Here is a 22,898-nt window from a genome sequence, read left to right as displayed (position 1 = left end):
CCCACGCTGCGTGGGAGGCGGGGCCATGGCGATTAGTGAGGGGGCGGGGCCACAGTTGGCCCCGCCCCCGCCCAGCGTGCCCTGGCCCCGCCTCCCACGCTGCGTGGGAGGCGGGGCCAGGGCACGCTGGGCGGGGGGGCGGGGCCAGAGTTGGCCCCGCCTCCCACGCTACTCCCACTCGCCCGTCTGGCCTTCCTAGCAGGCCAGAAAGCAGCGGAGGTCCCTCCAGGCCGCGATTGCGGCCTGGAGGGACCTCCGCTGCTTTCTGGCCTGGTAGGAAAGGCCAGACGGGCGAGCGGGAGTAGCGGAGGCGGAGCCAGCTCTGACGCCGCTCCCCCCCCGCCCAGCGTGCCTTGGCCCCGCCTCCCGAGGCAGGGCCAAGGCACGCTGGGCGGGGGGGAGCGGCGTCAGAGCTGGCTCCGCCTCCGCTACTCCCGCTCGCCCGTCTGGCCTTTCCTACCAGGCCAGAAAGCAGCGGAGGTCCCTCCAGGCCGCAATCGCGGCCTGGAGGGACCTCCGCTGCTTTCTGGCCTTCTAGGAAGGCCAGACGGGCGAGCGGGAGTAGCGTGGGAGGCGGAGCCAGCTCTGACGCCGCTCCCCCCCCGCCCAGCGTGCCTTGGCCCTGCCTCCCACGCAGCGTGGGAGGCGGGGCCAAGGCACGCTGGGCGGGGGGGGAGCGGCGTCAGAGCTGGCTCCGCCTCCGCTACTCCCGCTCGCCCGTCTGGCCTTTCCTACCAGGCCAGAAAGCAGCGGAGGTCCCTCCAGGCCGCAATCGCGGCCTGGAGGGACCTCCGCTGCTTTCTGGCCTTCTAGGAAGGCCAGACGGGCGAGCGGGAGTAGCGTGGGAGGCGGAGCCAGCTCTGACGCCGCTCCCCCCCCGCCCAGCGTGCCTTGGCCCTGCCTCCCACGCAGCGTGGGAGGCGGGGCCAAGGCACGCTGGGCGGGGGGGGGGAGCGGCGTCAGAGCTGGCCCCGCCTCCCACGCTACTCCCGCTCGCCCGTCTGGCCTTTTCAAGCAGGCCAGACGGGCCAGGGCGCACTGGGCGGGAGGCGGGGCACCGTCAGGGCGGTGCCCCGCCTCCCGCCCAGCCTGACGGCGCCCCCCCGGGCCTGCGCCCGAGGCGGCGGCGTCAGCTGCCGCATGAGTGGGGCCGGCCCTGGCTGCCAACTAGCCAGGACAAAAAAACAAAAACAAAAATTATTTTGTTAGTGGCCTTGGTTGCACATATTTGTTCCACAGCATACATCAAAGGGTGTGATAACGACTACCAGAAACCTGCATTCAATTTTCCTATTGACAGGGAACTCTAGCTTTTGCAATTCCAAAAATGAACTTTTCCAAGTTCTTGCCCCCTGCCCCCATCTTGAGATTTCTTTACATGGGACAAAATAGCCCCGTTTTGCTGCTTTTATTTGTGGCTTGGACAGGGCCTGCCTAGCGCCATCAGACAACGCACGGCAGGCCCTGTTCACATTCCTCCCAAAGTGGAGGGGAAGTGGCAAAAGGCAGTTCCTCCACCATCATGGCAAGGAAAATGTGTTTGGCCGGCTCCAACGGAGTTATCTGCACTTTCCCCCCCTTTCCTCGTATGGTGGGGGAAAGGGTGGCAGGATAACACACCCTGTCCCGTCCCCATTGTATGATGGGTGAAGGAGGGACGGTGCATGAGGAGCTACAAACCATTCTGTGCACTTACACCAGCAACTGCCAGCAAAACGGCACAGCCCGAAAGAGCCATATGATGTTTGGTCTTCTTGAAGGAACGGAAGCATGTTGTTTTACAATCATAAACATATATAGCTGCTGTGTTTTGTTCTATTTTTAAAATTCTGCATTTTGGTAGCAGATCTCTATGTTTGTACTTCAGCATTTGAGATTCCTCTTTGTATGAAAGGCTATAGAAATGTAAGATAATTATCATTAGCATCTGTTCACAGAGAACAATGCCATACAATTTCTGATTCTTTCATGCTTCCTCGGAAGGCAACTGCTTCTTTGTATAGGACAGCAATTTCCCTCTTGTGGAAGAAGCACTCCACTTAGATGGGAGACAATAGGCATTGTCATTTTCAGTCTCTCCTTTCAAGTCCTGCTGTTGTCTAAGAGTTTCATTTAGCAGATGGATAGATGAGAAGACTGGGGCAGGGTAAGGTCTATACGGGGAGAAGAATGCTGACACATTCATTTTTGTTGTTTCTCCTAGGTATAGTTCTAGACTCTGGGGATGGCGTCACACATAATGTACCAATCTACGAAGGTTATGCCTTGCCACATGCTATCATGAGACTGGATCTGGCTGGGAGAGATCTCACTGACTATCTCATGAAAATTCTTACCGAAAGAGGCTATTCTTTTGTAACTACTGGTGAGGCGGGAGGTTAAAGAACCCCAGGAAATACCATATATGGGCAGAGATGGCGACAGCTAGCAACCCGGGTGCATAAACTCACAGAAACATGTGACTTCTGGGAAATCATGTGTTTCTGAAGAAATGAAAGCTAAAGATAAACAAACAGCGCATGCGTACGCAGGCGCTCTGAATGATTGTGAGCACGGCACAGAAAGAGTGCGGCCGGCCCGCTGGTCAGCATTGATTGGGTCCAAGTCAGGCAGCGTCACAACTCTAAGCCAATGAATTTGCTTGTGGGCGGGCATAACCCGAACCCTGTAGTGTGTATAAATATTTACTCAGCCCGCCACTGGGGGTTCTCCCTGGAGAAAGCACTTATTTTGTGCGAGGGGGAACCCTAGTGGCCATTAGCGGAATAAAACTGCTTTCTTGGAATTATTCCAGTTGTCCGTCTCCAATCCATCCACTGCGCTCAACAAGGACCGTAGCACAAAGGTTCCGCTACATTTTCTGGTGACCCCGACGTGATTTCCTATAAGACGGGCCAGGAGGTTGGAGACGGATCCCGTTGGCGGGACGGCCCCAACTCAGCGGTGGGGGCCTGAGGCAACTACCGTGAGACGAGAAGGGGCCCCTGAATATTGCAAGACCGGCTGCGGTGCTTGCCTCTGATGCCAACGCCGACTGACGGTGGGAGCTGCAACACCAGCGAGGTTCCATAGAAACCAGCCAGGAGGAAAAGGATCCAGGGAAAAAGCCCAGGGGTGAAGGTTGGTCCGACGTCTACAGAAATCTGGCAAGTATAGTGGTTGCATGAGACATTAAGGGAACACCAGCGCCGGGAGGGACACAAAAAAGTTCCCAGGGAGGTAGAAAGGGGCTCTGTCTTGTGTTTCCTGACGCATGCCGTTGAGTGGCCGGGTGCCCAGGCCAGGACAGTCCCCTCTATTAGGCAGGATGGGAGGGAAAAATTCAAAGAGCTCCACTCCCTTACAATGCATCTTAGATAATTTTGGCTCTTTTGCTATCAGAGCCGTAGCAGGCAACCCAAGGGACCTGAGAGATTATAGACTGAGGAATTTGTGTCAGGGAGAATGGCCAGAGTTTGGGTTAGGTTGGCAAGTAGAAGGAACGTGGGATCTGAAACTGATCCGAACAGTGGAAGAATATTGTGCTGTGAATCATCCGAACCAGTGGGTCTATATTGCTACTTGGGAACGGGTAGTTAGAGAAGATCCAGGTTGGGTTCGACAGTGCAGGAATGGCAAATGTATGGTGGTGAAGAAGGAAGGGAAAAAGAAGGAAGTTTTCCAATCCAATGAGGAGGACTACCCAGATTTACAGTTGAGTGTACAGGCTAGACAACAGGAATTATTGCCGCCACCCTTGCCACCGCCCCCCCCACCCCAGGGAACAGCCCCCGGTGCACCTACACTAGAAACGAGACCCCCACCCTACTCTCCAGAGTCAACCGAAGCGGCCAAGAAACACTATCCTAGCCTAGAAAAATATCAGGAGGAAACAAAGGAAAAGAAGGGGTCACAACGGATGCCCAGTGATGCTTCTCCGGCACAAACTCGGAGACATGGAGCTCCGGTGTGGCCTGGTGATTCACCGACTGGCCCGGCCCTCCAGATGCCCTTAAGAACGGTGCCTGTGATAAACAACAGGAATGAGATAGTTCAAGCATACCAGGTAGTGCCTTTCAGTAGTAGTGACATTTTGAACTGGAAAAATAATACTCCACCTTATAGTGAAGAACCCCAAGCTATGGCTAGGCTATTGGAAGGGATTATGGCAACCCATAATCCCACCTGGCAAGATTGCAGACAATTGTTGAATATGTTGTTCACATCAGAAGAGAGAAGAGCAGTGTTGAATAATGGGGTAGCCATAGCCCAGGTTGGGGCCCCACAAGATGGTGATGCAGCCGAGTGGGGAGCACAGAGGTTTCCTGTGGAAATAGATCCCCAATGGGACACCGCAGAAGAAGGACATTTGCAGAGACTGAGAGGATTCCAGCGTATATTGGTAGAAGCGGTAAAGAGGGGCCCGCCGCGACCCGTCAACATTATAAAAATTCAGGGAGTGGTACAGGAAAAATCTGAGTCACCAACAGCCTTTTTGGAAAGGCTGGAGGCAGCATATAGAAAGTATAGCCCGTATAATTTGGAGGATGAAAACGGTAGGAGGGCGATTCAACAGTCTTTTATCAGTCAAGCGGCTCCTGACATCCGGAGAAAGATTCAAAAGCAACCAGGATTTCTAGGAAAGACTATGAATGAATTGTTGGCACTCGCAGATCAAGTTTATATGGCAAGAGACCAGGTAGAAGAAGAGAAGAAGGACAGGAAGAAGAAGCAGGAATACCAAGCATTAGTTACCATGATGGAACAAAGTGCAAGTGGACAGAGAGGAAGAGGAGGATATGCCAGAGGGGGACAAGGAGGAAGAAGAGGGCCCCCTCGGAGGTTAGGTCGAGACCAATGTGCTAAATGTAAGAAGTTTGGACACTGGAAAGGTGAATGCCCAGAAGGAAGAGAAGGAAGTCAGGAAGGACTGAGAGAAAGAGGAAGGCCTGAGAGAGGAAGAAACCCAGGAAGGGGAAGAGGACGTGGAAACTACGTACCTTTTCCTGCGAGAGAGGTGATAGCTGCAGCAGCTGTGATGGAAGAAGAATGGGAAGATATGGATGGAGGAGAGGAATGAGGAAGCCAGGCTCTTGTTTTGTTGGACCCCGGGGAGCCGATGGTCACACTTGAAATCGGGGACCAACAATTGGACTTTTTAGTGGACACAGGTGCCGAAAAATCAGTAGTAAATACAAAAATTAGTCCACCAACTCGGGAAACTACGAAAGTAATAGGGGTGTCTGGGAAGACCCAGAAGTGCCCCTTCCTCAAGGAACGCACCTGCAATCTGGCCGGACATCAGGTCAAGCATAAGATGTTATATCTTCCAGACTGCCCAGTCCCTTTATTGGGAAGGGACATTTTATCAAAATTACAAGCACAACTCCAGTTCATGAAGAATGGACAAATGGAACTATCATTTCCCATGGAAGAGGAATGGAGACTGTTTCAAGTTAGGATTTTTACTGAAGAAATACAATGGCCATGGCATGAGACTCCTTTAGTGTGGGCAGAAGATAATCCTCCAGGATTAGCTAAATATGTTCCACCGGTGGTGGTGGAAGTGAAAAGAGGAATGGGACCCATATGTAAGCCACAGTATCCCGTCAGTCGAGAGGCGGTGCAGGGGATCAGAAAGCATCTAGAGCGACTTCTGCAGCATGGGATATTGATACCATGCAGTTCCCCGTGGAACACGCCCCTGCTCCCAGTCAAGAAACCTGGAGGACAAGGAGAATATCGCCCAGTTCAAGATTTGCGGGCTGTAAATCAAGTCACCGTTCCCCTAACCCCAGTAGTGCCTAATCCATACATCATGATGAGTCTAGTACCAGCATTTTCCAAATGGTTTACTGTATTGGATTTAAAGGATGCATTCTTTTGCATTCGATTAGCCCCTGTATCCCAACCGATCTTTGCTTTCCAGTGGGAATCTCAGCAGTCAGGGCAAAGGACCCAGTATGTTTGGACACGCCTTCCTCAGGGGTTCCGGGACAGCCCGACCATTTTTGGTCAAGCCCTGGCCAAAGACTTACAGGATTTTGTAATACCTAAGGAAGAGGGAATTTGGCTTCAGTATGTAGATGATCTGCTTGTCGCTTGCCGGACACTAGAGGGCAGTAGAGACCATACTTTGAGGCTACTCAAGGAATTAGAAATAAAGGGTTACAAAGTATCAAGGAAAAAGGCCCAGTTGTGCTGTCCCACGGTGAAATATTTGGGGTTCCATCTGACCGAAGGAAAGAAGATGTTAGGAGCTGAAAGAAAGGAAGTTGTTTGTGCCATCCCCACTCCCAGTACCCGGCGACAGGTGCGGGAATTTTTGGGATCAGCAGGATATTGCAGACAGTGGATCCCCAACTACGCCGTGTTGGCTAAGCCACTGTACCAGGCTACGAGAGGTGGAAGAGAAGATCCATTTGAGTGGACAGAAGAATGTCAACAGGCATTTAAGGCATTAAAAGAAGCTTTGATGTCATCTCCAGCATTAGGACTGCCCGATTTGGAAAAACCATTCACTCTGTTCGCTGCAGAGCGGGAAGGGACAGCGGTTGGAGTATTGACCCAACCACTAGGTTCATGGCAAAGGCCGATTGCCTACTTGTCAAAGCAATTGGACACAGTGGCTCGTGGATTGCCACCTTGCCTGAGGGCTGTGGCAGCATCAGTAGATTTAATCAAAGAAGCGAATAAATTGACCCTAGGACAGCCACTGACAGTTAAGGTGCCCCATAGCGTTAAGGCACTGCTAGACACTAAGGGACCGCGCTGGCTCACAAGTGAGAGGTTAATGAAATATGAGGGATTGTTGTGTGACAACCCACTGGTGACCCTGGAGACTTGCTCCACTCTGAATCCGGCCACCTTGCTCCCGACTCCAGGAGACACCAAGATCCATCAGTGTGCCCAGGTGATGGATGAGGTATTCTCCAGTCGACCGGATTTGAAGGATGTGCCACTAACTAAGGTGGACGACACTCTGTTCACAGATGGAAGCTCCTTTATGGAAAATAATCAAAGACACTCAGGTTATGCGGTTGTCCGGTGGGGGGGAGAGACGCTGGAAGCAGGGTCACTGCCCCCGGGGACTTCTGCCCAGAAGGCCGAATTGATTGCCCTGACCCGAGCGTTGGAATTGTCAAGCGGAAAGCGGGTTAACGTCTACACAGACTCAAAATATGCCTTCACTACCCTCCACGCACACGGAGCACTGTACAAGGAGCGCGGGCTCCTCACGTCTGGAGGAAAGTGCGTGAAACATGCTGGAGAGATTGTGGATCTCCTGGAGGCGGTTTGGAAGCCAAGGCAGGTGGCTGTGATGCATTGTAAAGGGCACCAACGTGGAGACGATCCCGTAGTGCAAGGAAATAGGCAGGCTGATCTGGCAGCCAAAGAGGCAGCTAGGCTGCCCTATATTGAACATCAGGTAATGGCCCTACAGATAGAATTAACTGAACATAACATTACATATACACCAGAGGAAGAAGAATGGGCCTTAAAGGAGAAGGGTCAGTGGTCAGGAGAACTCATAGTGATGCCAGACGCCCGTGTCTACGTCCCTAAGGACTTGGCATGGCACATAGTCCAACACATGCACCAAAATACACATTTAGGAAAAATGGCATTGGCAAATCTGCTAGGACGACAGTTGTATATCGATGGATTACATAGCCTAACGGCAGCAGCAGCCCGAAGATGCTGGACATGTATAAAAAATAACCCCAGAGAAGGACCCCTCAAGCCACCAGGAGTCCAACATGTGGGTGGGGTACCCTTTGAAGCTTTAGTCACTGACTTTACAGAAATGCCCCCATACAAAGGATACAAATATTTACTGGTGTTCGTGGACACATACACAGGATGGGTGGAGGCTTACCCTACAAGGACTGAGAAGGCTGTGGAGGTGTCAAGAGCTCTAATGAAAGATGTTATTCCCAGATTTGGCATACCCTTAGAAATTGGATCAGATAATGGCCCCGCATATATTCAACAGGCCGTGCAAGGATTATGTAGAATTTTGGGCATAAAATGGAAGTTACATTGTGCATATAGACCCCAATCTTCTGGAAAAGTGGAAAGAATGAATAGGACATTAAAGGCTCAGCTTGGGAAACTTTGCCAAGAGACAGGATTGCCGTGGACGGTGGTTTTGCCCATGGCATTATTAGGAATCAGATGTACACCACACAAACGGACAGGACTCTCCCCTTTTGAAAGACTCTATGGACGACCCCCTTTGAGCTTGAAGGGAGCCTTAGAGACAGGAGCTGAGCAACACCTCATAGGAGAGAAACAGACATTGGCCCAGGTTCAGGCTTTGGGCAGACAAATGCAGCAGTTAGAAAAATACATTTCTGAATTGAACCCACCATTCCCTACCACACCTCTACATTGTTTTTCACCAGGTGATGAGGTTCTGGTCAAGGATTGGAAGATTGAGCCATTGGGACCCAAGTGGCGAGGACCCTATGTTGTGCTCCTGTCTACCCCCACTGCAGTGAAGGTGAAGGAGATTAAGCCGTGGATACATTACACCCGTGTAAAACTAGCACCTGAGGAGTGGCGGACGGAGCGAATTCCTGGTGAGGACCTGAGACTCAGGATCATCCGGCAACTCCCTAAGGGGTCAACAAGGCCATGAAGCTGATCCCTTCGGGTGCAACGGAGCGTCGGTGGTCAAGTATGTCGCAGCATGGCCCAACAAAGGCGCTCTCCGGGAGATGGTGGCTAGACATTTTGAGAGGAAAAAGTGGGAGACAAGTTATGAGGAGGGGAGGAAAGCGCACTGTGTTTGGTATATTATTTGTGCTGAGTTTTATTCTCTCTGTTGGAAAAAGAGCACATGGGAATTGGATAAAAGAACATGCCAATTATATGTTTGAGCAGCACGGGAAAGAGGTAGCATTAATATATGAACACCCCCTCACCATAGGAGATTTTTCATTTCTTCCCGATTTAATTGATGAACCACAGATTGTGTTGGGGGGATTGTCCAAGGCTCAGGAGGGTCCACCTACCGTGTTTTCTAGCATACCGCAAAAAATAAATAAAACTCGGTTTCGACGGTTTAGATACCATACCTCCACCAGGGGTTTGTGCTTCTGTTGTGGAGGATCGGGAATATGGAATTCTGAGTGGAGACACTGGGGAACTAGGCAGGCGTTCTTTTCCCGATTAGGCAATTACTCCCATTGTCGAGACCGGTTCTATCTACATGGACGATTTAATACATCTTATGTCTCACGATTAAATCTAACCGCAACCGAGTGGGCTAGCATGTATCCAGATTATCCTACATTTAGTGTGAATGATTCTATTGAGGGCCTAAAATCTTATATGAACATACTGCAACAATTAACCCAACTGAGCCTAGGTAAAAGCCTCTGTCCGTTATGGCAAATTAGGGATCCAAATCTATGGTTTTTCTTTGATAAATGGGCCACAAATTATCACCCCGGCAACTACCAGTGTGTCGGTGTGGGTTATTTGACATTCCCAGTTCAGGTCTTACACAAAAGGCATCAGCGCCTGAAACGGGACATTGTGCAAACAGGCCCTCTAGGACCAGAATGCTCGGATGAGGTCATTATTAACAAGGCCCTGTCAGGTTCAGAAGCCTCCCGTGTAGGAGGAGGCCTGATCACAGGCTTGTTGACCCTGGGTGCTTACCCAGGGATTGTAGCTCAAGCAAATCGTAGAAGTGTTCTAGGCCTGACTTGCCGCCTTGAAAAGTCCATAAATGCCACTGGTAAAATTTTCCGGGAAATCCAGTCTGAAGTAGAAGAAATCAGCCAGATGGCCCTACAGCATAAGCTGGCCCTTGACTACCTACTGGCGGCCAGGGGGGGTTTATGCGCCATGGTCAGAGGGCGTTGTGTAGTGAAATTTCATAACTTGAATAGTACTATTGAAGATGACATCGAGTCATTACAAAAGTTAATTTACAATAATGTCCAGGAGGTAGAAGGTTGGTCTCCCTTCTCCTGGGTGACTAGCTGGTTACCCTCAATAGAATGGTTGAAGGACATATTGTTGGTAGGGATTTTAGGATTGTTCATTGTTCTCATAGTTATGTGCTGCACTCCAATAATGATGCAAATGTGTACTAGGTGTGTCACACAATCTTTACCTGGAGAAAAGATAGCCATACTCCAAGCCAAGCGGGATTGGATGGAACCATAATGCTTTGCTTCAGCTTCTGTACATGCGCTTCGCAAAAAGAAAATGGGGGAGTGAGGCGGGAGGTTAAAGAACCCCAGGAAATACCATATATGGGCAGAGATGGTGACAGCTAGCAACCCGGGTGCATAAACTCACAGAAACATGTGACTTCTGGGAAATCATGTGTTTCTGAAGAAATGAAAGCTAAAGATAAACAAACAGCGCATGCGTACGCAGGCGCTCTGAATGATTGTGAGCACGGCACAGAAAGAGTGCGGCCGGCCCGCTGGTCAGCACTGATTGGGTCCAAGTCAGGCAGCGTCACAACTCTAAGCCAATGAATTTGCTTGTGGGCGGGCATAACCCGAACCCTGTAGTGTGTATAAATATTTACTCAGCCCACCACTGGAGGTTCTCCCTGGAGAAAGCACTTATTTTGTGCAAGGGGGAACCCTAGTGGCCATTAGCGGAATAAAACTGCTTTCTTGGAATTATTCCAGTTGTCCGTCTCCAATCCATCCACTGCGCTCAACAAGGACCGTAGCACAAAGGTTCCGCTACACTGGTAATCAGCAAATCTCTTAAATATTATGTATGTTTTTCTTTTAAAAGACAAATTGCTCTTCCACATGCTGCAAGATGAATGAAAATCATGTGAAACTTCCCTTTTGATCTGTATCAAAACAATATTGTTAGGCAAAGTCTATAGCATCCAAATTTTACAAACAGTATCCACAAACTGAAGAATCTGCAATGCCTTCTTTCCTTTCTTCTTTATCTTCTTCCTTTCCTTTCCTTTCCTTTTTTCAAAAAAGCATAAATGTATTTTTTCAGACATAGATAAATGCAAAAGAAGGCCACATTATAAAAAGAAACATAAAAGTGTGGCAAAGTGTGCCCAGAGGGCATTGGGGACAAATCAATTTCAATATTGGATATTGTCAGCTAGGAGCCTTGTGGCCCTGGTGCTCAGCCCAGACTTGACCCTTATTTGATCTGTCCACTGGCTTCTTCCACAATTCTTCCTGGATCTCTGCAGGAGAGACATCATAACGTTGAAACTGGATGTTCTGGAGAAAAAACTGAAGATAAACAGAGCAGTAGAACAAAAATATAAGAGAAACGGATTGGATAAAGGGGACACCCAGATCCAGTCAGGGGAATGTTTACCTCTACCACCACCATTAAAATGTAGAAGAACCTTTAAGGCAAGGGAGAGTTTAATTCTCTTTGTGAAGAGAGTGAAACCTTGTATATGTTAAAACATGAACTATTTGATTATTGAACTCATTTGAGGCACATATGCTTGGCAGTTTCCAGGAACATAAATAGAGTACAAAAGGCTTGGTGAATTACAGGTGGTTTTAGAATGCTTTCCAAAGAGGATATTCCTTTAAAAACGTTTCTGTGTAACTTTAAGTTATTCCTTGGCTTTTCCTTTCCAAAAGGAAAAGCACAATTATTTCCACAACTGATTTTTAAAACTTAAATTAGAATACTCTGTCTTTCCTGAGCTCCTATCTAGTTCAGTTATGACCAATAGCTATCTCAGCTATCACACACTAATTGAACTCCAGGGAATCAACTGACTCCTTTGCTGTTCTCGACTCTCAACTCTCAACTGACCTAACTCCCAACTGAACTAGAATGTTCAGGTATAACTGCCCCCAACTGATGTTTTAGCCACGCCCCTCTCTTAGGCCTTAGCATAAGCTTATTTGCATCTAACCAATCAGGCTACTGCATGCAAATAATTCCTATCTAGCTCCTCCCCCTGGCTCTATTTGAAAGGAGCCACACAAAATGTCTGCCTGGTGCCCTTTCTCTACAAAATGGCTGTTCCCAAACCAACCCTTCAAGGTAGGCTACATACTAACTTTCTTTTTCAGGTAAGTCAAATCCGTTACAGATACCCTTTTAGGTATCTTAATATCATAACAGCTTTTTAGATTACATTATTATTCACATACCTTATATGTGAGAAGAGCTACATTTTCCTTGAGAGCAAAGGAAAATGTAGAATTGTTTGAGCCATTCACTTGGATGGAAAGCCTTAGGACGGTGGTGTCAAAACTTATTTTCACTGAAGGCCACATTAGACATATGTTGCTTTCAAAGAGCTGTTTGTAATTGTAAGATGTAGAAATATAATTCTCACATGCCACATAAAATGACATGGTGAACTGGATTCAGCCCGTCAGCCTTACATTTGCTATGTGTGCCTTATGGATTTCTTTGTGCTGCCAATATAGTTGGAATTTGCAAAAAAAATGAGACTTTTTAAATCCAGTTCAGACCTAGAGCAAGTTGTGATTCTCATGTTGCCTGGCTAAAACTGGTGGATGCACAAGACAAATCAATCAATCAATAGCACCCACAGCCTTCTTCCCCCTTACTTTTTGATGTATGTAGCTGAGCGTGAGATTGTGCGGGACATAAAAGAAAAGCTCTGTTACGTGGCCTTGGACTTTGAGAATGAAATGGCTACTGCTGCTTCCTCCTCTTCTTTGGAGAAGAGCTATGAACTTCCTGATGGTCAAGTCATTACTATCGGCAATGAACGGTTTCGATGCCCTGAAACACTCTTCCAGCCTTCTTTCATAGGTGGGTCTAGGTGTGTTTTCCTGTACCTTTTGAGTATGGTTACTGTGACGACGCGAGTGGCGCCATCTATGTGTTGGAACTATAAGTTGCAAGATTTGAATTGTTGTATCATGCCTGATTTTGCCCTTACCCTGTAAATGTAGTTGGATTGGTTATTTATATCTGTCAATCAATGTTGTGTGTACCTGTTATATTGCTCACTCAGCAAAACTGTTTGGCTCCACCTCTTCCTGGAGTAGGACTGTGTTTCCTCCTTTTCATTCCATCAGCAAGTTCTATATCGGATGGACGTGAGAGAGAGACTTGGCACTAAAAGCCCTTCAAAAGTTACCTCTCAGCACCAGTTCTGAGGTTCTTACCCTTGGGACTCACACTTCATGTTCAGGGCCAACCTGAACAACGTTGAGGAGTCTCAAGCGCCTTCACATCAGTCCTTTGGCAACAGAGGAAGACTCTTGTCTTCAGATATAGGTCATTGGACTGAGGCTGAGTTTGCTCCGGCATTCACAGCCAGAGAAAGAGGGATCTGGACAAGCTTCATGGACTTAAACAATCAAAGACTGTAATGTATATTTTCTTTTACCCCCTTTGTGAAGAATAAATCCAGTTTTTGAGTTAACTACAGTGTTTTGGTCCTTGGGAGTTCCAGTTTCCCTAAAGGAGGGCAAGAAGCAATCCCCTGGGGAAAGATGTCACGTCCATGCCTCTTTCACTAAGAGTACAGCCCCAGGCGCGACGGCACAGTTACACTGAAGAGAGATAAATAAGTTGCTACATGGTTATGTATTATTTTTAAACATGCTAAGAATTTTGAAATAATCCACAAGTAGCTTCTTGAGATAGCAACTGATATCTCAGGTCTTATATCTGAAAGTTTGATGGTGTAGTCAAGGGTGAAAACAGTTTCAGAAAGAGGATCCAATGTTTTGTTACATCTGATTTTGTTTTCACAAGAGTGTAGATTAATCAGATCAAGAAGTTGGATGGAAAGACAATTAGGATTTCTGTACTTGGAAAGAGGTATTATGAAATATGGGGCAATGTCACAAGATTTTGCTTTATGGAAAAATACATCTAGTATTGTGTATGCTATTGTGTGTTCCTGCATGACAGGGGGCTGGAATGGATGTCCCTTATGGTCTCTTTCAACTTTATGATTCTAGTATAATACCTGAATACAAAATAAATGCACTTTGCATTGGGTTTGAATTGTGTATGTGGCATTTTCTCACTATTTTTTCTTGTAAAACATGTACACTTAACAAGAAAGGATCAGGTTAACATTTCTCTTAAAATGGACATTGAAGGGTAGGAGATTGTACAAAATGGCCCCAACTCTGATTCTATGATTCTAAGTGAAAAGACACTTCATATTAGGTTAATATAGCAGATACATGAACAGATGTATTTTCTCATTCCTCAAGAGAGCCATCTTTGCCTGGGGAATGCTCTAAGTGAAGTTGTATCACAGACTTTACCTGTAGAGTAGACAATGAACTGTGAAGCATAAATGATAATTGATGGCTTACAGGGGATACACACAGAGATTTACATGGCACCCTCCTTTTGTTAAAAAATAATCAATGCTCTTTTAAGGAAGGCAGTCATTGTCTTCAAGGTAATTTTCTTTTATTTATATCTCAGCTTTCTCCCAGTATGCGACCCAAGGCAGTTCTCATTATGGGGCCCTCTCACTATCATAGCACCATTATTCTACTTCACATGGAATCTTGGGATTTGCAGTTGAGATATGGACATTTACAATTATTCACTCCAGAGCTCTTGAGTGGAATAATAACGTAATGAGATAGGGCCCCAAAACAAAGTACAACTAAAAAACATTGATAATAATAAAAAGTTTTAAAAATGATTCCCTTATAATCCATGTCTTCCAAACTCATCTCGGTCCAACAGGTTGGTTTTTTTTTTTTGGCACAAACACCCTATTCCTGATTTGAAGATTAGTAGAGACTTCTTCACATTTACCCTCAAGTGCTTCATTTCGCAGCAGGCGTGTGGGGCGTCACCTTCACCCCTTCCCCCATCACAAGGAGGGAACAGGACAAGGCGTATTGGTGTTTCTTGTCTTGTTGGAAACATCACCATGGATCATCTCTCTAAATTACTAAGGATCTTGTAGACATGTTATACCAAGCTAGTCGATGGCCAGTGAACAGTCTACTGGATCTGCATGCCTTTTTCTTGTAGACTGGACACACGAATGGTATAAAAGATGGGGAAAAGGGCCCACAGATATGGGTAGCTCTGCAAAACACCTCTCCATAGTTGTCAAGGAAGCATCTTGTGGCACTTCCTCTGCACTTGGAAGGTCAGTGGGCTGGGGTCTGCCGAGTGTCATGTGATGGCGCTCGGAAGGCTCCATCCCCAAAGTGCTACAAAGGGGCAATTTGCTCCAATATGATGAGGTGGAAAGAGAATAGCAGCGCTAACTTCTACCAAAGACTATGAAATATGGAGAAGGTTCCTTTGTTTGTCACATCTGCCTGTCACATCACATCAACCTGTCATGCTTCATTGCATCAAATCATCCAGTGATGCTACATCATCCTGTCTTGTTGAAAACGTCGCCATGGATCATCTCTCTAAATTACTAAGGATCTTGTAGACATGTTATACCAAGCTAGTCTATGGCCAGTGAACAGTCTACTGGATCTGCATGCCTTTTTCTTGTAGACTGGACACACAAATGGTATAAAAGAGTCAATTTTGCAGAATATGGAACACATGCACACACACTTGCACACATAAGACAGAGAGACAAACAGAGAAAACAAAGGACAATGTAGAGTCCATGACTGTGTCCCCATCCTGATCCCAATATATTTTTGTGACTCTTGGAATCCTTGCTGGGTTTGCTTTATTAAGCACAACAATGAAATTTAGTGAATAAGAGTCCATGTCAAATTAGTCCATGCCACTAAATCTTAAAAGTTAATGTGAGTCTGTAGCCATGGCAGAATCCAGATATGAGCTAAAATTGTCACCATTACTTATTAAAGTTGCCTACTCCTTTTTCAGGGGCAACTAGAGACTTTTCATAACAATAGCAGTGGTCTATGAAAGAGTACTTCCAGAAAGACCTCCCTTCTCCCCAATTCAATTATGATAGTTTTATGCTTCTTGCAGAACCTGGAAGAAGTCATGCTTTGTAGGGTGAGGGGAGAGACACTGTCTACTTGGAAAAATCAAATAAAGTATAGAATGTATGTTTCAAAACTTTGTAACTTGAGAAATATGCAGTGGGTTTCTAATAAATGCCTAAGCAGGAGGAACAATTCTTCTTGCTATTCAATTTAATTTTGAATGCAAGACATAGCCAAAGAAAAATATGGAAACTAATATCTCAATTATTTCCAAATCTAGGTGTCTGAATCACTAACAGGGGAAGTTAGGTGTGGAAAATATGCTGTTTTCTTTGGGTCTCCCTAACTATGTGTACATGGCAGACTTGGACCCTGTTCTTCTAATTCCATAATGGCCAGGAGATAATGCATTATGAATTATTTGTGAGCAAATCTTCAAATCTTTAAGGAGTTGAAGTAACATACCACCCAATTATCTTAATTTGGGACAGCTCTGAACACTCCTATGCCATCTCACTTTTTAATCTGCTTTTAAAATATTTTCCCTACTTTCTGTCATTAATTCTACAGTGTAGATGCAGATTCACCTTCAGACTCTATTTTTTTTTAAGAAATCCCCACAAAACCATGGTGGAAGAGACTTGTTAAACATCAATATTTAATTCCTGTTGCCCCCTTTGTTCTTAGGAATGGAGTCTACTGGTGTCCATGAAGCTACGTATAACAGCATCATGAAATGTGATATTGATATCCGCAAGGATCTCTATGCTAATAATGTGCTCTCTGGAGGAACAACCATGTACCCTGGCATTGCTGACCGTATGCAGAAGGAGATTACAGCTTTGGCTCCAAGTACTATGAAGATTAAGGTAAATACTGTAACTAATTCTTAACATTTATTTAATAAGTTTAAATCCATTTGCTAGTCTCACCTAGTAGCAGCACACTGAACCAATCACACTGAATGGTAAATAAACATTTATGATTCAGCGGATCTACTCTAGTAGAGACTTTGGATTGATTTAGGTCTAAATATAAAAAAATGTCAACAATAATAGTATTTAAGGTGCTAATAGAAATAAAACTAACAGCAAATTTAAACACAAAAGCAAATGGAAACACAATTTAAAGGAACAAATACCCAAAAGAAATAATAACATCCAGCCAATTAAAAATCCTTCAGCAGCACCCGTTTGAATCTCTAAAACTTAATTTGAATAAAAAGGTCACCAGCAAAAGGACAAGATAGAGGAGATTTGCCTACCTTTCCTGGACAAAGATTCCCAGAATCTGTAAGCAGCCACTGATGACCTCATCAGATGGATAAATTTCTCTGCTTCTTGGCACTGTCCACACAGAGGGCCCTGGAGTTCAACAAATGCTGCAGGACTATTTCCATCAGGGTGCCATTGAACTCTGTGCTGGCAGCATGCTGGCAATGCTGAGAAGTGGAGCCCAGAGGAATCAGGTGTACACCTGACTCCTCATAGAAGAAGCCGGGGAGGATGCAAGAGAAAACCGGTGACAGTCAGCAAACATCGTGGGAAGGGGTCCATGAAGCATTACGCTGTCCACAATTTCCCCTGCTGTCCCCTAGCTTCTCAACCTCCATGTGATGAGGTTCTTAGATAATACCCAGGAGGAGGGGATCAAATAATAAGTTTTTTCCCGAAAAATCTTAAGAACTGGGAGAATATAATCTTTCAGATAGCCAGGTCCAGATTTTACATATTTCACAACTAGCATTGTCAATTTTACCAGAAAAAGTAGCAAAGTGATTGTAACAAGTGAATAATATGCTGGTGAAATTTTTGTCTTCCACATTCTAGATTTGCTGGAGGTTCTGAACATTTTTCCAAGACAGCTTCTTTTGGAGTATATTACAATAACTCAAATGGAATTTACCTAAAGCATGTGTCACCATGGCCAGGTCTGACAGGTTGCAGCTGCTACTAATGTTAACATTGCAAATACACTTGTGACTGTCACCAAAATCTGGGCATCTAGGTTCAGGATTAAACCTGAGAGTGCACCTGACCTGTGTGCTGAGCCTTTATATTTCATTTAATGCAGATTGAATCCATATCCCCTGATCTTCCCTTCATCTGATCTGGTTTATCTTATGGCATTTCAGTTTGTTAACTTGCAACCAGTCTGTTACTCAGGATACTTACAGTGCAATCCTATATGTGCATGCTCAGAAGAGCTCCCACTGAAGTCAAGGGATGTACTGTACTCCAATTGTATCCACTGGGGTGTGGTTCCAGGACCTCATATGGAACCCAAAATCTATGGATGATTATGTCCCATCCTATACAATGGCAGAATGAAAAGGTATCCCTTATATAAAATGGCAGAATCAAGGTTTCCTTTTTGAATTTTTTTTGGGGAAGGATAATATTTTCAAACCATGGATAGTGAAATTAATTGATGCAGGATCCATATATACAAGAAAGGATTAGAGCCTAATTTTGTGCTTCTTATTTCAACATCTTTATGGTTTTGTGTGAGAATACCTGGTTTGTGTGTGTGTGTGTGCCTTCAAGTTGCCTGTTGCCTTATGACGACCCAATGAATTACATAGGGTTTTCTTAGGCAAGGAATATTCAGACGTGGTTTTGCCAGTTCTTTATAGAGGTCTCTAATTTGACTGTAGTGAGAAATCATGCTATCTGCTTTATACATTCTCCTCTTTGTTCTTTATTTTCTTTTGTAGATTATTGCACCACCTGAACGTAAATATTCAGTTTGGATTGGGGGCTCCATACTGGCGTCTCTATCAACCTTCCAGCAAATGTGGATTAGCAAAGATGAATATGAAGAATCTGGTCCCTCCATTGTCCACCGCAAATGTTTTTGAATATTTTTGAGATTTATTTTAAGAGATATCATATGGTGTTTTCCTGCATAATTTCTTATTGCATAGTTGCCTTCACTGCTTTTGCTGAAGACATAATAAAAGGTCATGTGGATTGAGAAGATGTCAATTCTGGATGCCACCATTTTGCATTCCAGTGACATTGATAACTTTGAATTAGCAGCAACTACGTATATGTAAGAATCTATTGGAGTGAAGATATGATACTTCATGATCTGTAACAAAAGGGAGAACCAGTTTAACCCAAATCAGTCGGCCATTCAATCACCATGGAGCTGATTTCCCCCTCCCTTTGGGTGCATCTACATCATGGTTCAATGCAATGGACTCATGGGGAGTTTAAAACTTCCAAGGTCTTTAGCCTTCTCTGGCAAAGAGTGTTGGTGCCCTACCAAATTACAACTCCCAAGTTTTCATAGCATTGATCCATGGCAGTTAAAGTGGTGTCAAGTAGTGATCAGTATCCAAGTGACAAATAGGGATCAGTATCAAAATTAAATCTGGTAACGCCAGATCTAAGTAGGTAGAGTCAAAGGTATGATCATGATCAGGGGTCCTCAAACATTTTAAGTAGAGGGCCGGTTCATGGTCCCTCAAACTGTTGGAGGGTCAGACTATGATTAAATAGTCCAAAATTAGGATTGTTGTTGTGTGCTTTCAAGTCGTTTCAGGCTTAGGTCAACCCTAAGTCTAAAGTTTAGGACAGGGGCCAGGTAAAGGACCTTGGAGGGCTGCATCTGGCCCAGGGGCCTTAGTTTGGGGACCCCTGATCATTATGGTATGTGCACTTTCTCTCTCTTATATTTAGAAATATAAATAAAAATACATGCATTATACAAATATAAAACAAATATAATATGCACCGGGGTGGCCCTCTCATGACACTGGGTGAACTCATGCTTCCTGCGTAGAACAGGACAGGTAGAAAACTGTGTAGGCATGATAACAGGAAATTCCTCTACTGTTACCTCCTCAGCAAGTTGAGGCATGCGTTGACTCCATTTGACCAATTTTCCTACTGTTCAATGTCACAAAAAACCATGGTGAGACTTCTCAAATAATCACTTGCCCATGTCTTGACCCAATGATTGCTCAGGGTGGAGGGTGGGGTTTGGTCTGGGCAGTTTTCTAGTGTCATCCAATGAAGCATAGATTTAAACAGATTAGGCAGGTCCCTCCCTAGATTCAGTCCAATATTCTACTACTGACGCCACATTGGTTGTCAGCATGTTACATTGTAAGGCAATTTATCTCAAAAAGGAGTTCTGGCACAGGAGGCAACCAGACAGAAAATCTAGTCTCATGAGAGTACAAAAGCAAAGTTTATTTTCACCATAGCTATGAGAAAGGCAAAACAGCTGTACACATACCAAAAGGTTTGTACTTGCAAATGGCTGCTGCGAAGTGTGGCGCAGTAAACAAAGAATATATATCTTGGCTTATCTAAACTTGACCAATTATTGAGGCTCTTCTTCACCTCCACACCTCTTTGGCACAGGTGGTGCCTGTGATCTCACTTGTTTACTCTGAACTAGCTTCTGTCCATGGATCTTACTGGAGAAAGGCACCAACTCAAAGAGAAAGGGAGGGGCACAGGTCCTTTGTTATTTTGGCTCATTATATTGTCTATATAAAAGCTAATACAATATACAGAGGCAAAGCTATATATGCAAAAGTCTACTATTTTCTGGCTTATGGTCCCTTTGACATAATTGTTTAATTTCTCTACCTTTTTAGCAGGAATACATACCCACACTCCAAGCCCTCTGAGTAAGGCTTTTGTAATGGACATTTTCATAAGTATCTTGTTAATCTACTTAACAGGTTCTGCTTTTTTACATTGAAAATCAATACATGTCTACTCAGAAACATGTCTCAGTGACTATTGACAGATTTACTTCTAGATAACTGTATACAGACCTTCAGACTGAATGCCCTTTCTGGTACTGCCCTAGTTAAGGGAAAAAATTGTTGCTAAATAAGTTATGTTTTTTGAATATTTTATCATAATTATTGGGGGTTTCTTAAGGAGCACACAATTAGCCATGTAATGCTAATTTGACTTTCATTAATTGCATAGCAACTGGTTGATCTATTAAATAGATATAAGCCACCATAAGTGTCTGTTTTAATTTGTTTACGAAAATTTATTGGGTAAAGTAAAATGAATTCTTAACGAAAAGCCATCTTGAAACAAATTATGTAGGAAACAAAATTGTCCTGGGTTTGAGTAATGCAGCCAAACACAAGCAGACTAACAAGCAATAGATCAATGAACAATGCTATTTTTTATCATCATTAGTTCAGTGCTAAAGAAGCTCAGAAACAAGCTGTTTAAAATTGTGGTATGTATATTTAGATATATAAATAAGGCATATATAATGTGTGCTTGAAGAAGTGGTTTTTGTGGTGAGCAGCCCTGATGTATAATCTATAGTCAGTCCAGTTGCTGCATAGTGGTGGCTTACATGTGTTGTTCATGTTGTTTTAATAAGGACTTTTACTTTAACAAGAAACTCAAAAATACTTCCTACACATTCAGATAATAGTGAGGAATTCCTTTTAGTACAGAGAGCTTCCATCTCATTTAATCCAGGTATTCAGTGACTATGTAATTTCTCACTAACAAACTATGTGCTCTGAAATTTAGATAAATATTCCAGGTTGTGAGTCTTCAAAAAGGCTATCTTGTATCCCATGCAAACGTTTTGGGCCATTATTGAGATAAAATAAGGGTATTAAACAAACCAACCAACAAACCAATCAATATTGGAAATGCATTAAAGACCCAAGCTTTGTTTCATTTTCAGGTTACTGACAAATTGATCAGAATTCTGTTGATAGCAGAATTCATTTACTGTTGATAGCAGTAAATATATTGTTGTTGGTGGTGATATTGCAAAGTCACTACATGGTTACAACTGCAAAGTGAGGGATGTTGGACCAGAGATCCTGTGTAACCTATTGTAGACAACTGGGGAGCAATTTGTCAATTTTTTTTTAGCACAAACCAATGCTGCAAATGTGGACACTTAAAACAGTATCTATTCAAGATTTACTTCTGAATACTAATTCATAGGAGCAAAGTATCTATTTTTCACATTTCTATTCTTTGCATTTTAAAATATTTTCAAATGATTGAAGTGACAAAAAAATTATTATCCTATGACTTTTTGCCATTCAACTTTCACTCATTTTAGTACTGACATGTGGAGCAATGACTCCATTGGGCTGTACATTTTCAGAAGTGAATTTTAAAGGGACATATGCCGGGTGCCCTGAGGAATAAATAAAGGGGTCAAATATGCTGCTGAACATTCCTTTGCTACACAGTATGCCGACATCCACTAGAAACTTTTACTTTGAATTATTTATACTATTTGCTATTATTTATGTGACTGGGAAAATGTTCTCAACTGCGGATAGAGCGATAGCTGTGTTCACATTAGATGTTTTCATGCCTGAAGTGAAGTCGCAATTTTGCCCTTCTTCTTTGCATTGGAACTCTATTTTAATGTCACACATAGATAAATATTATGGGCAGAGAATTTGACCCTCCCACTGCAAACCTACTGCCTGGAGCAGTTGCTTCACACTGTTTCATAACAAGGCTGTGCCTGACTGGTAATAAAGTACAGTGCAAAATTTGACAGATTCTGTACAGTGTTCCTTGCCCCCAACCAATTTACAACAGAAATGGCTGGTTAAAATTAGTATCTTGACAAGGATAGAGAAGCAAAAAAACCAGCAAAAGAGTATTGACCCATCTAAAGAAATAGTCACTTTTTAAAATACTATTATATTTTTGAAGCAGTCCAAAATCATCATTTTTCAACCATCCCCTTCTCTGAGGCAATTCATTTCACTGTCAAACAGATCTTACCATTAGGAAGTTCTTTCTAATGTTTATATAGGATCTCTTGACTTGCAGTTTGAATCCATTGGTATGTGTCTTGGGACATTATCAAAAGAGGCAGGAAACTAATGGGAGCAGGATTACCACCTCTTTGGCTGAGTTTTACTGAATGATATTGCCCCTATTGTGTTGATCTCCTGGTGGAAGATAGTTTGGTAAGTGTTTCTTTTCACCAACACAAAACCTGAATGAATTACATCCTTACCCACTTCTGTTGTGCTGCCATTTGCAATGCATTAATTCCATTCTGCTT

The 22,898-nt window shown here is 44.4% G+C and overlaps 1 protein-coding gene across 8 annotated transcripts in view; it reads left to right on the top strand.

Annotated features, from left to right (window-relative positions):
- LOC100564866 (actin, alpha skeletal muscle B) overlaps positions 1-20,848 on the top strand; it is a 47,560-nt gene extending 26,712 nt beyond the window's left edge. For 6 of the 8 annotated variants that reach the window (XM_008117385.2, XM_062967854.1, XM_062967855.1 and 3 more), the window contains 4 exons: positions 2,204-2,365; positions 12,556-12,747; positions 16,539-16,720; positions 18,568-20,848. In XM_008117385.2, the coding sequence (XP_008115592.1) occupies positions 2,204-2,365; positions 12,556-12,747; positions 16,539-16,720; positions 18,568-18,711 (680 nt within the window). In that variant the 3' untranslated portion in view covers positions 18,712-20,848. Of the gene's footprint in view, positions 1-2,203; positions 2,366-12,555; positions 12,748-16,538; positions 16,721-17,680; positions 17,782-18,567 lie in introns of all 8 variants that reach the window. The other 2 variants (XR_010001986.1, XM_062967853.1) reach the window with 2 other exon arrangements.
- The last annotated feature ends 2,050 nt before the right edge of the window (positions 20,849-22,898 follow it).

This window comes from Anolis carolinensis, chromosome 1 (genome assembly GCF_035594765.1).
Source record: "Anolis carolinensis isolate JA03-04 chromosome 1, rAnoCar3.1.pri, whole genome shotgun sequence".
Classification (NCBI taxonomy): Eukaryota; Metazoa; Chordata; class Lepidosauria; order Squamata; family Dactyloidae; genus Anolis; species Anolis carolinensis.
The sequence above is the reverse complement of the archived record's forward strand: the minus strand, read 5'-3'. Positions and strand labels throughout refer to the sequence as shown.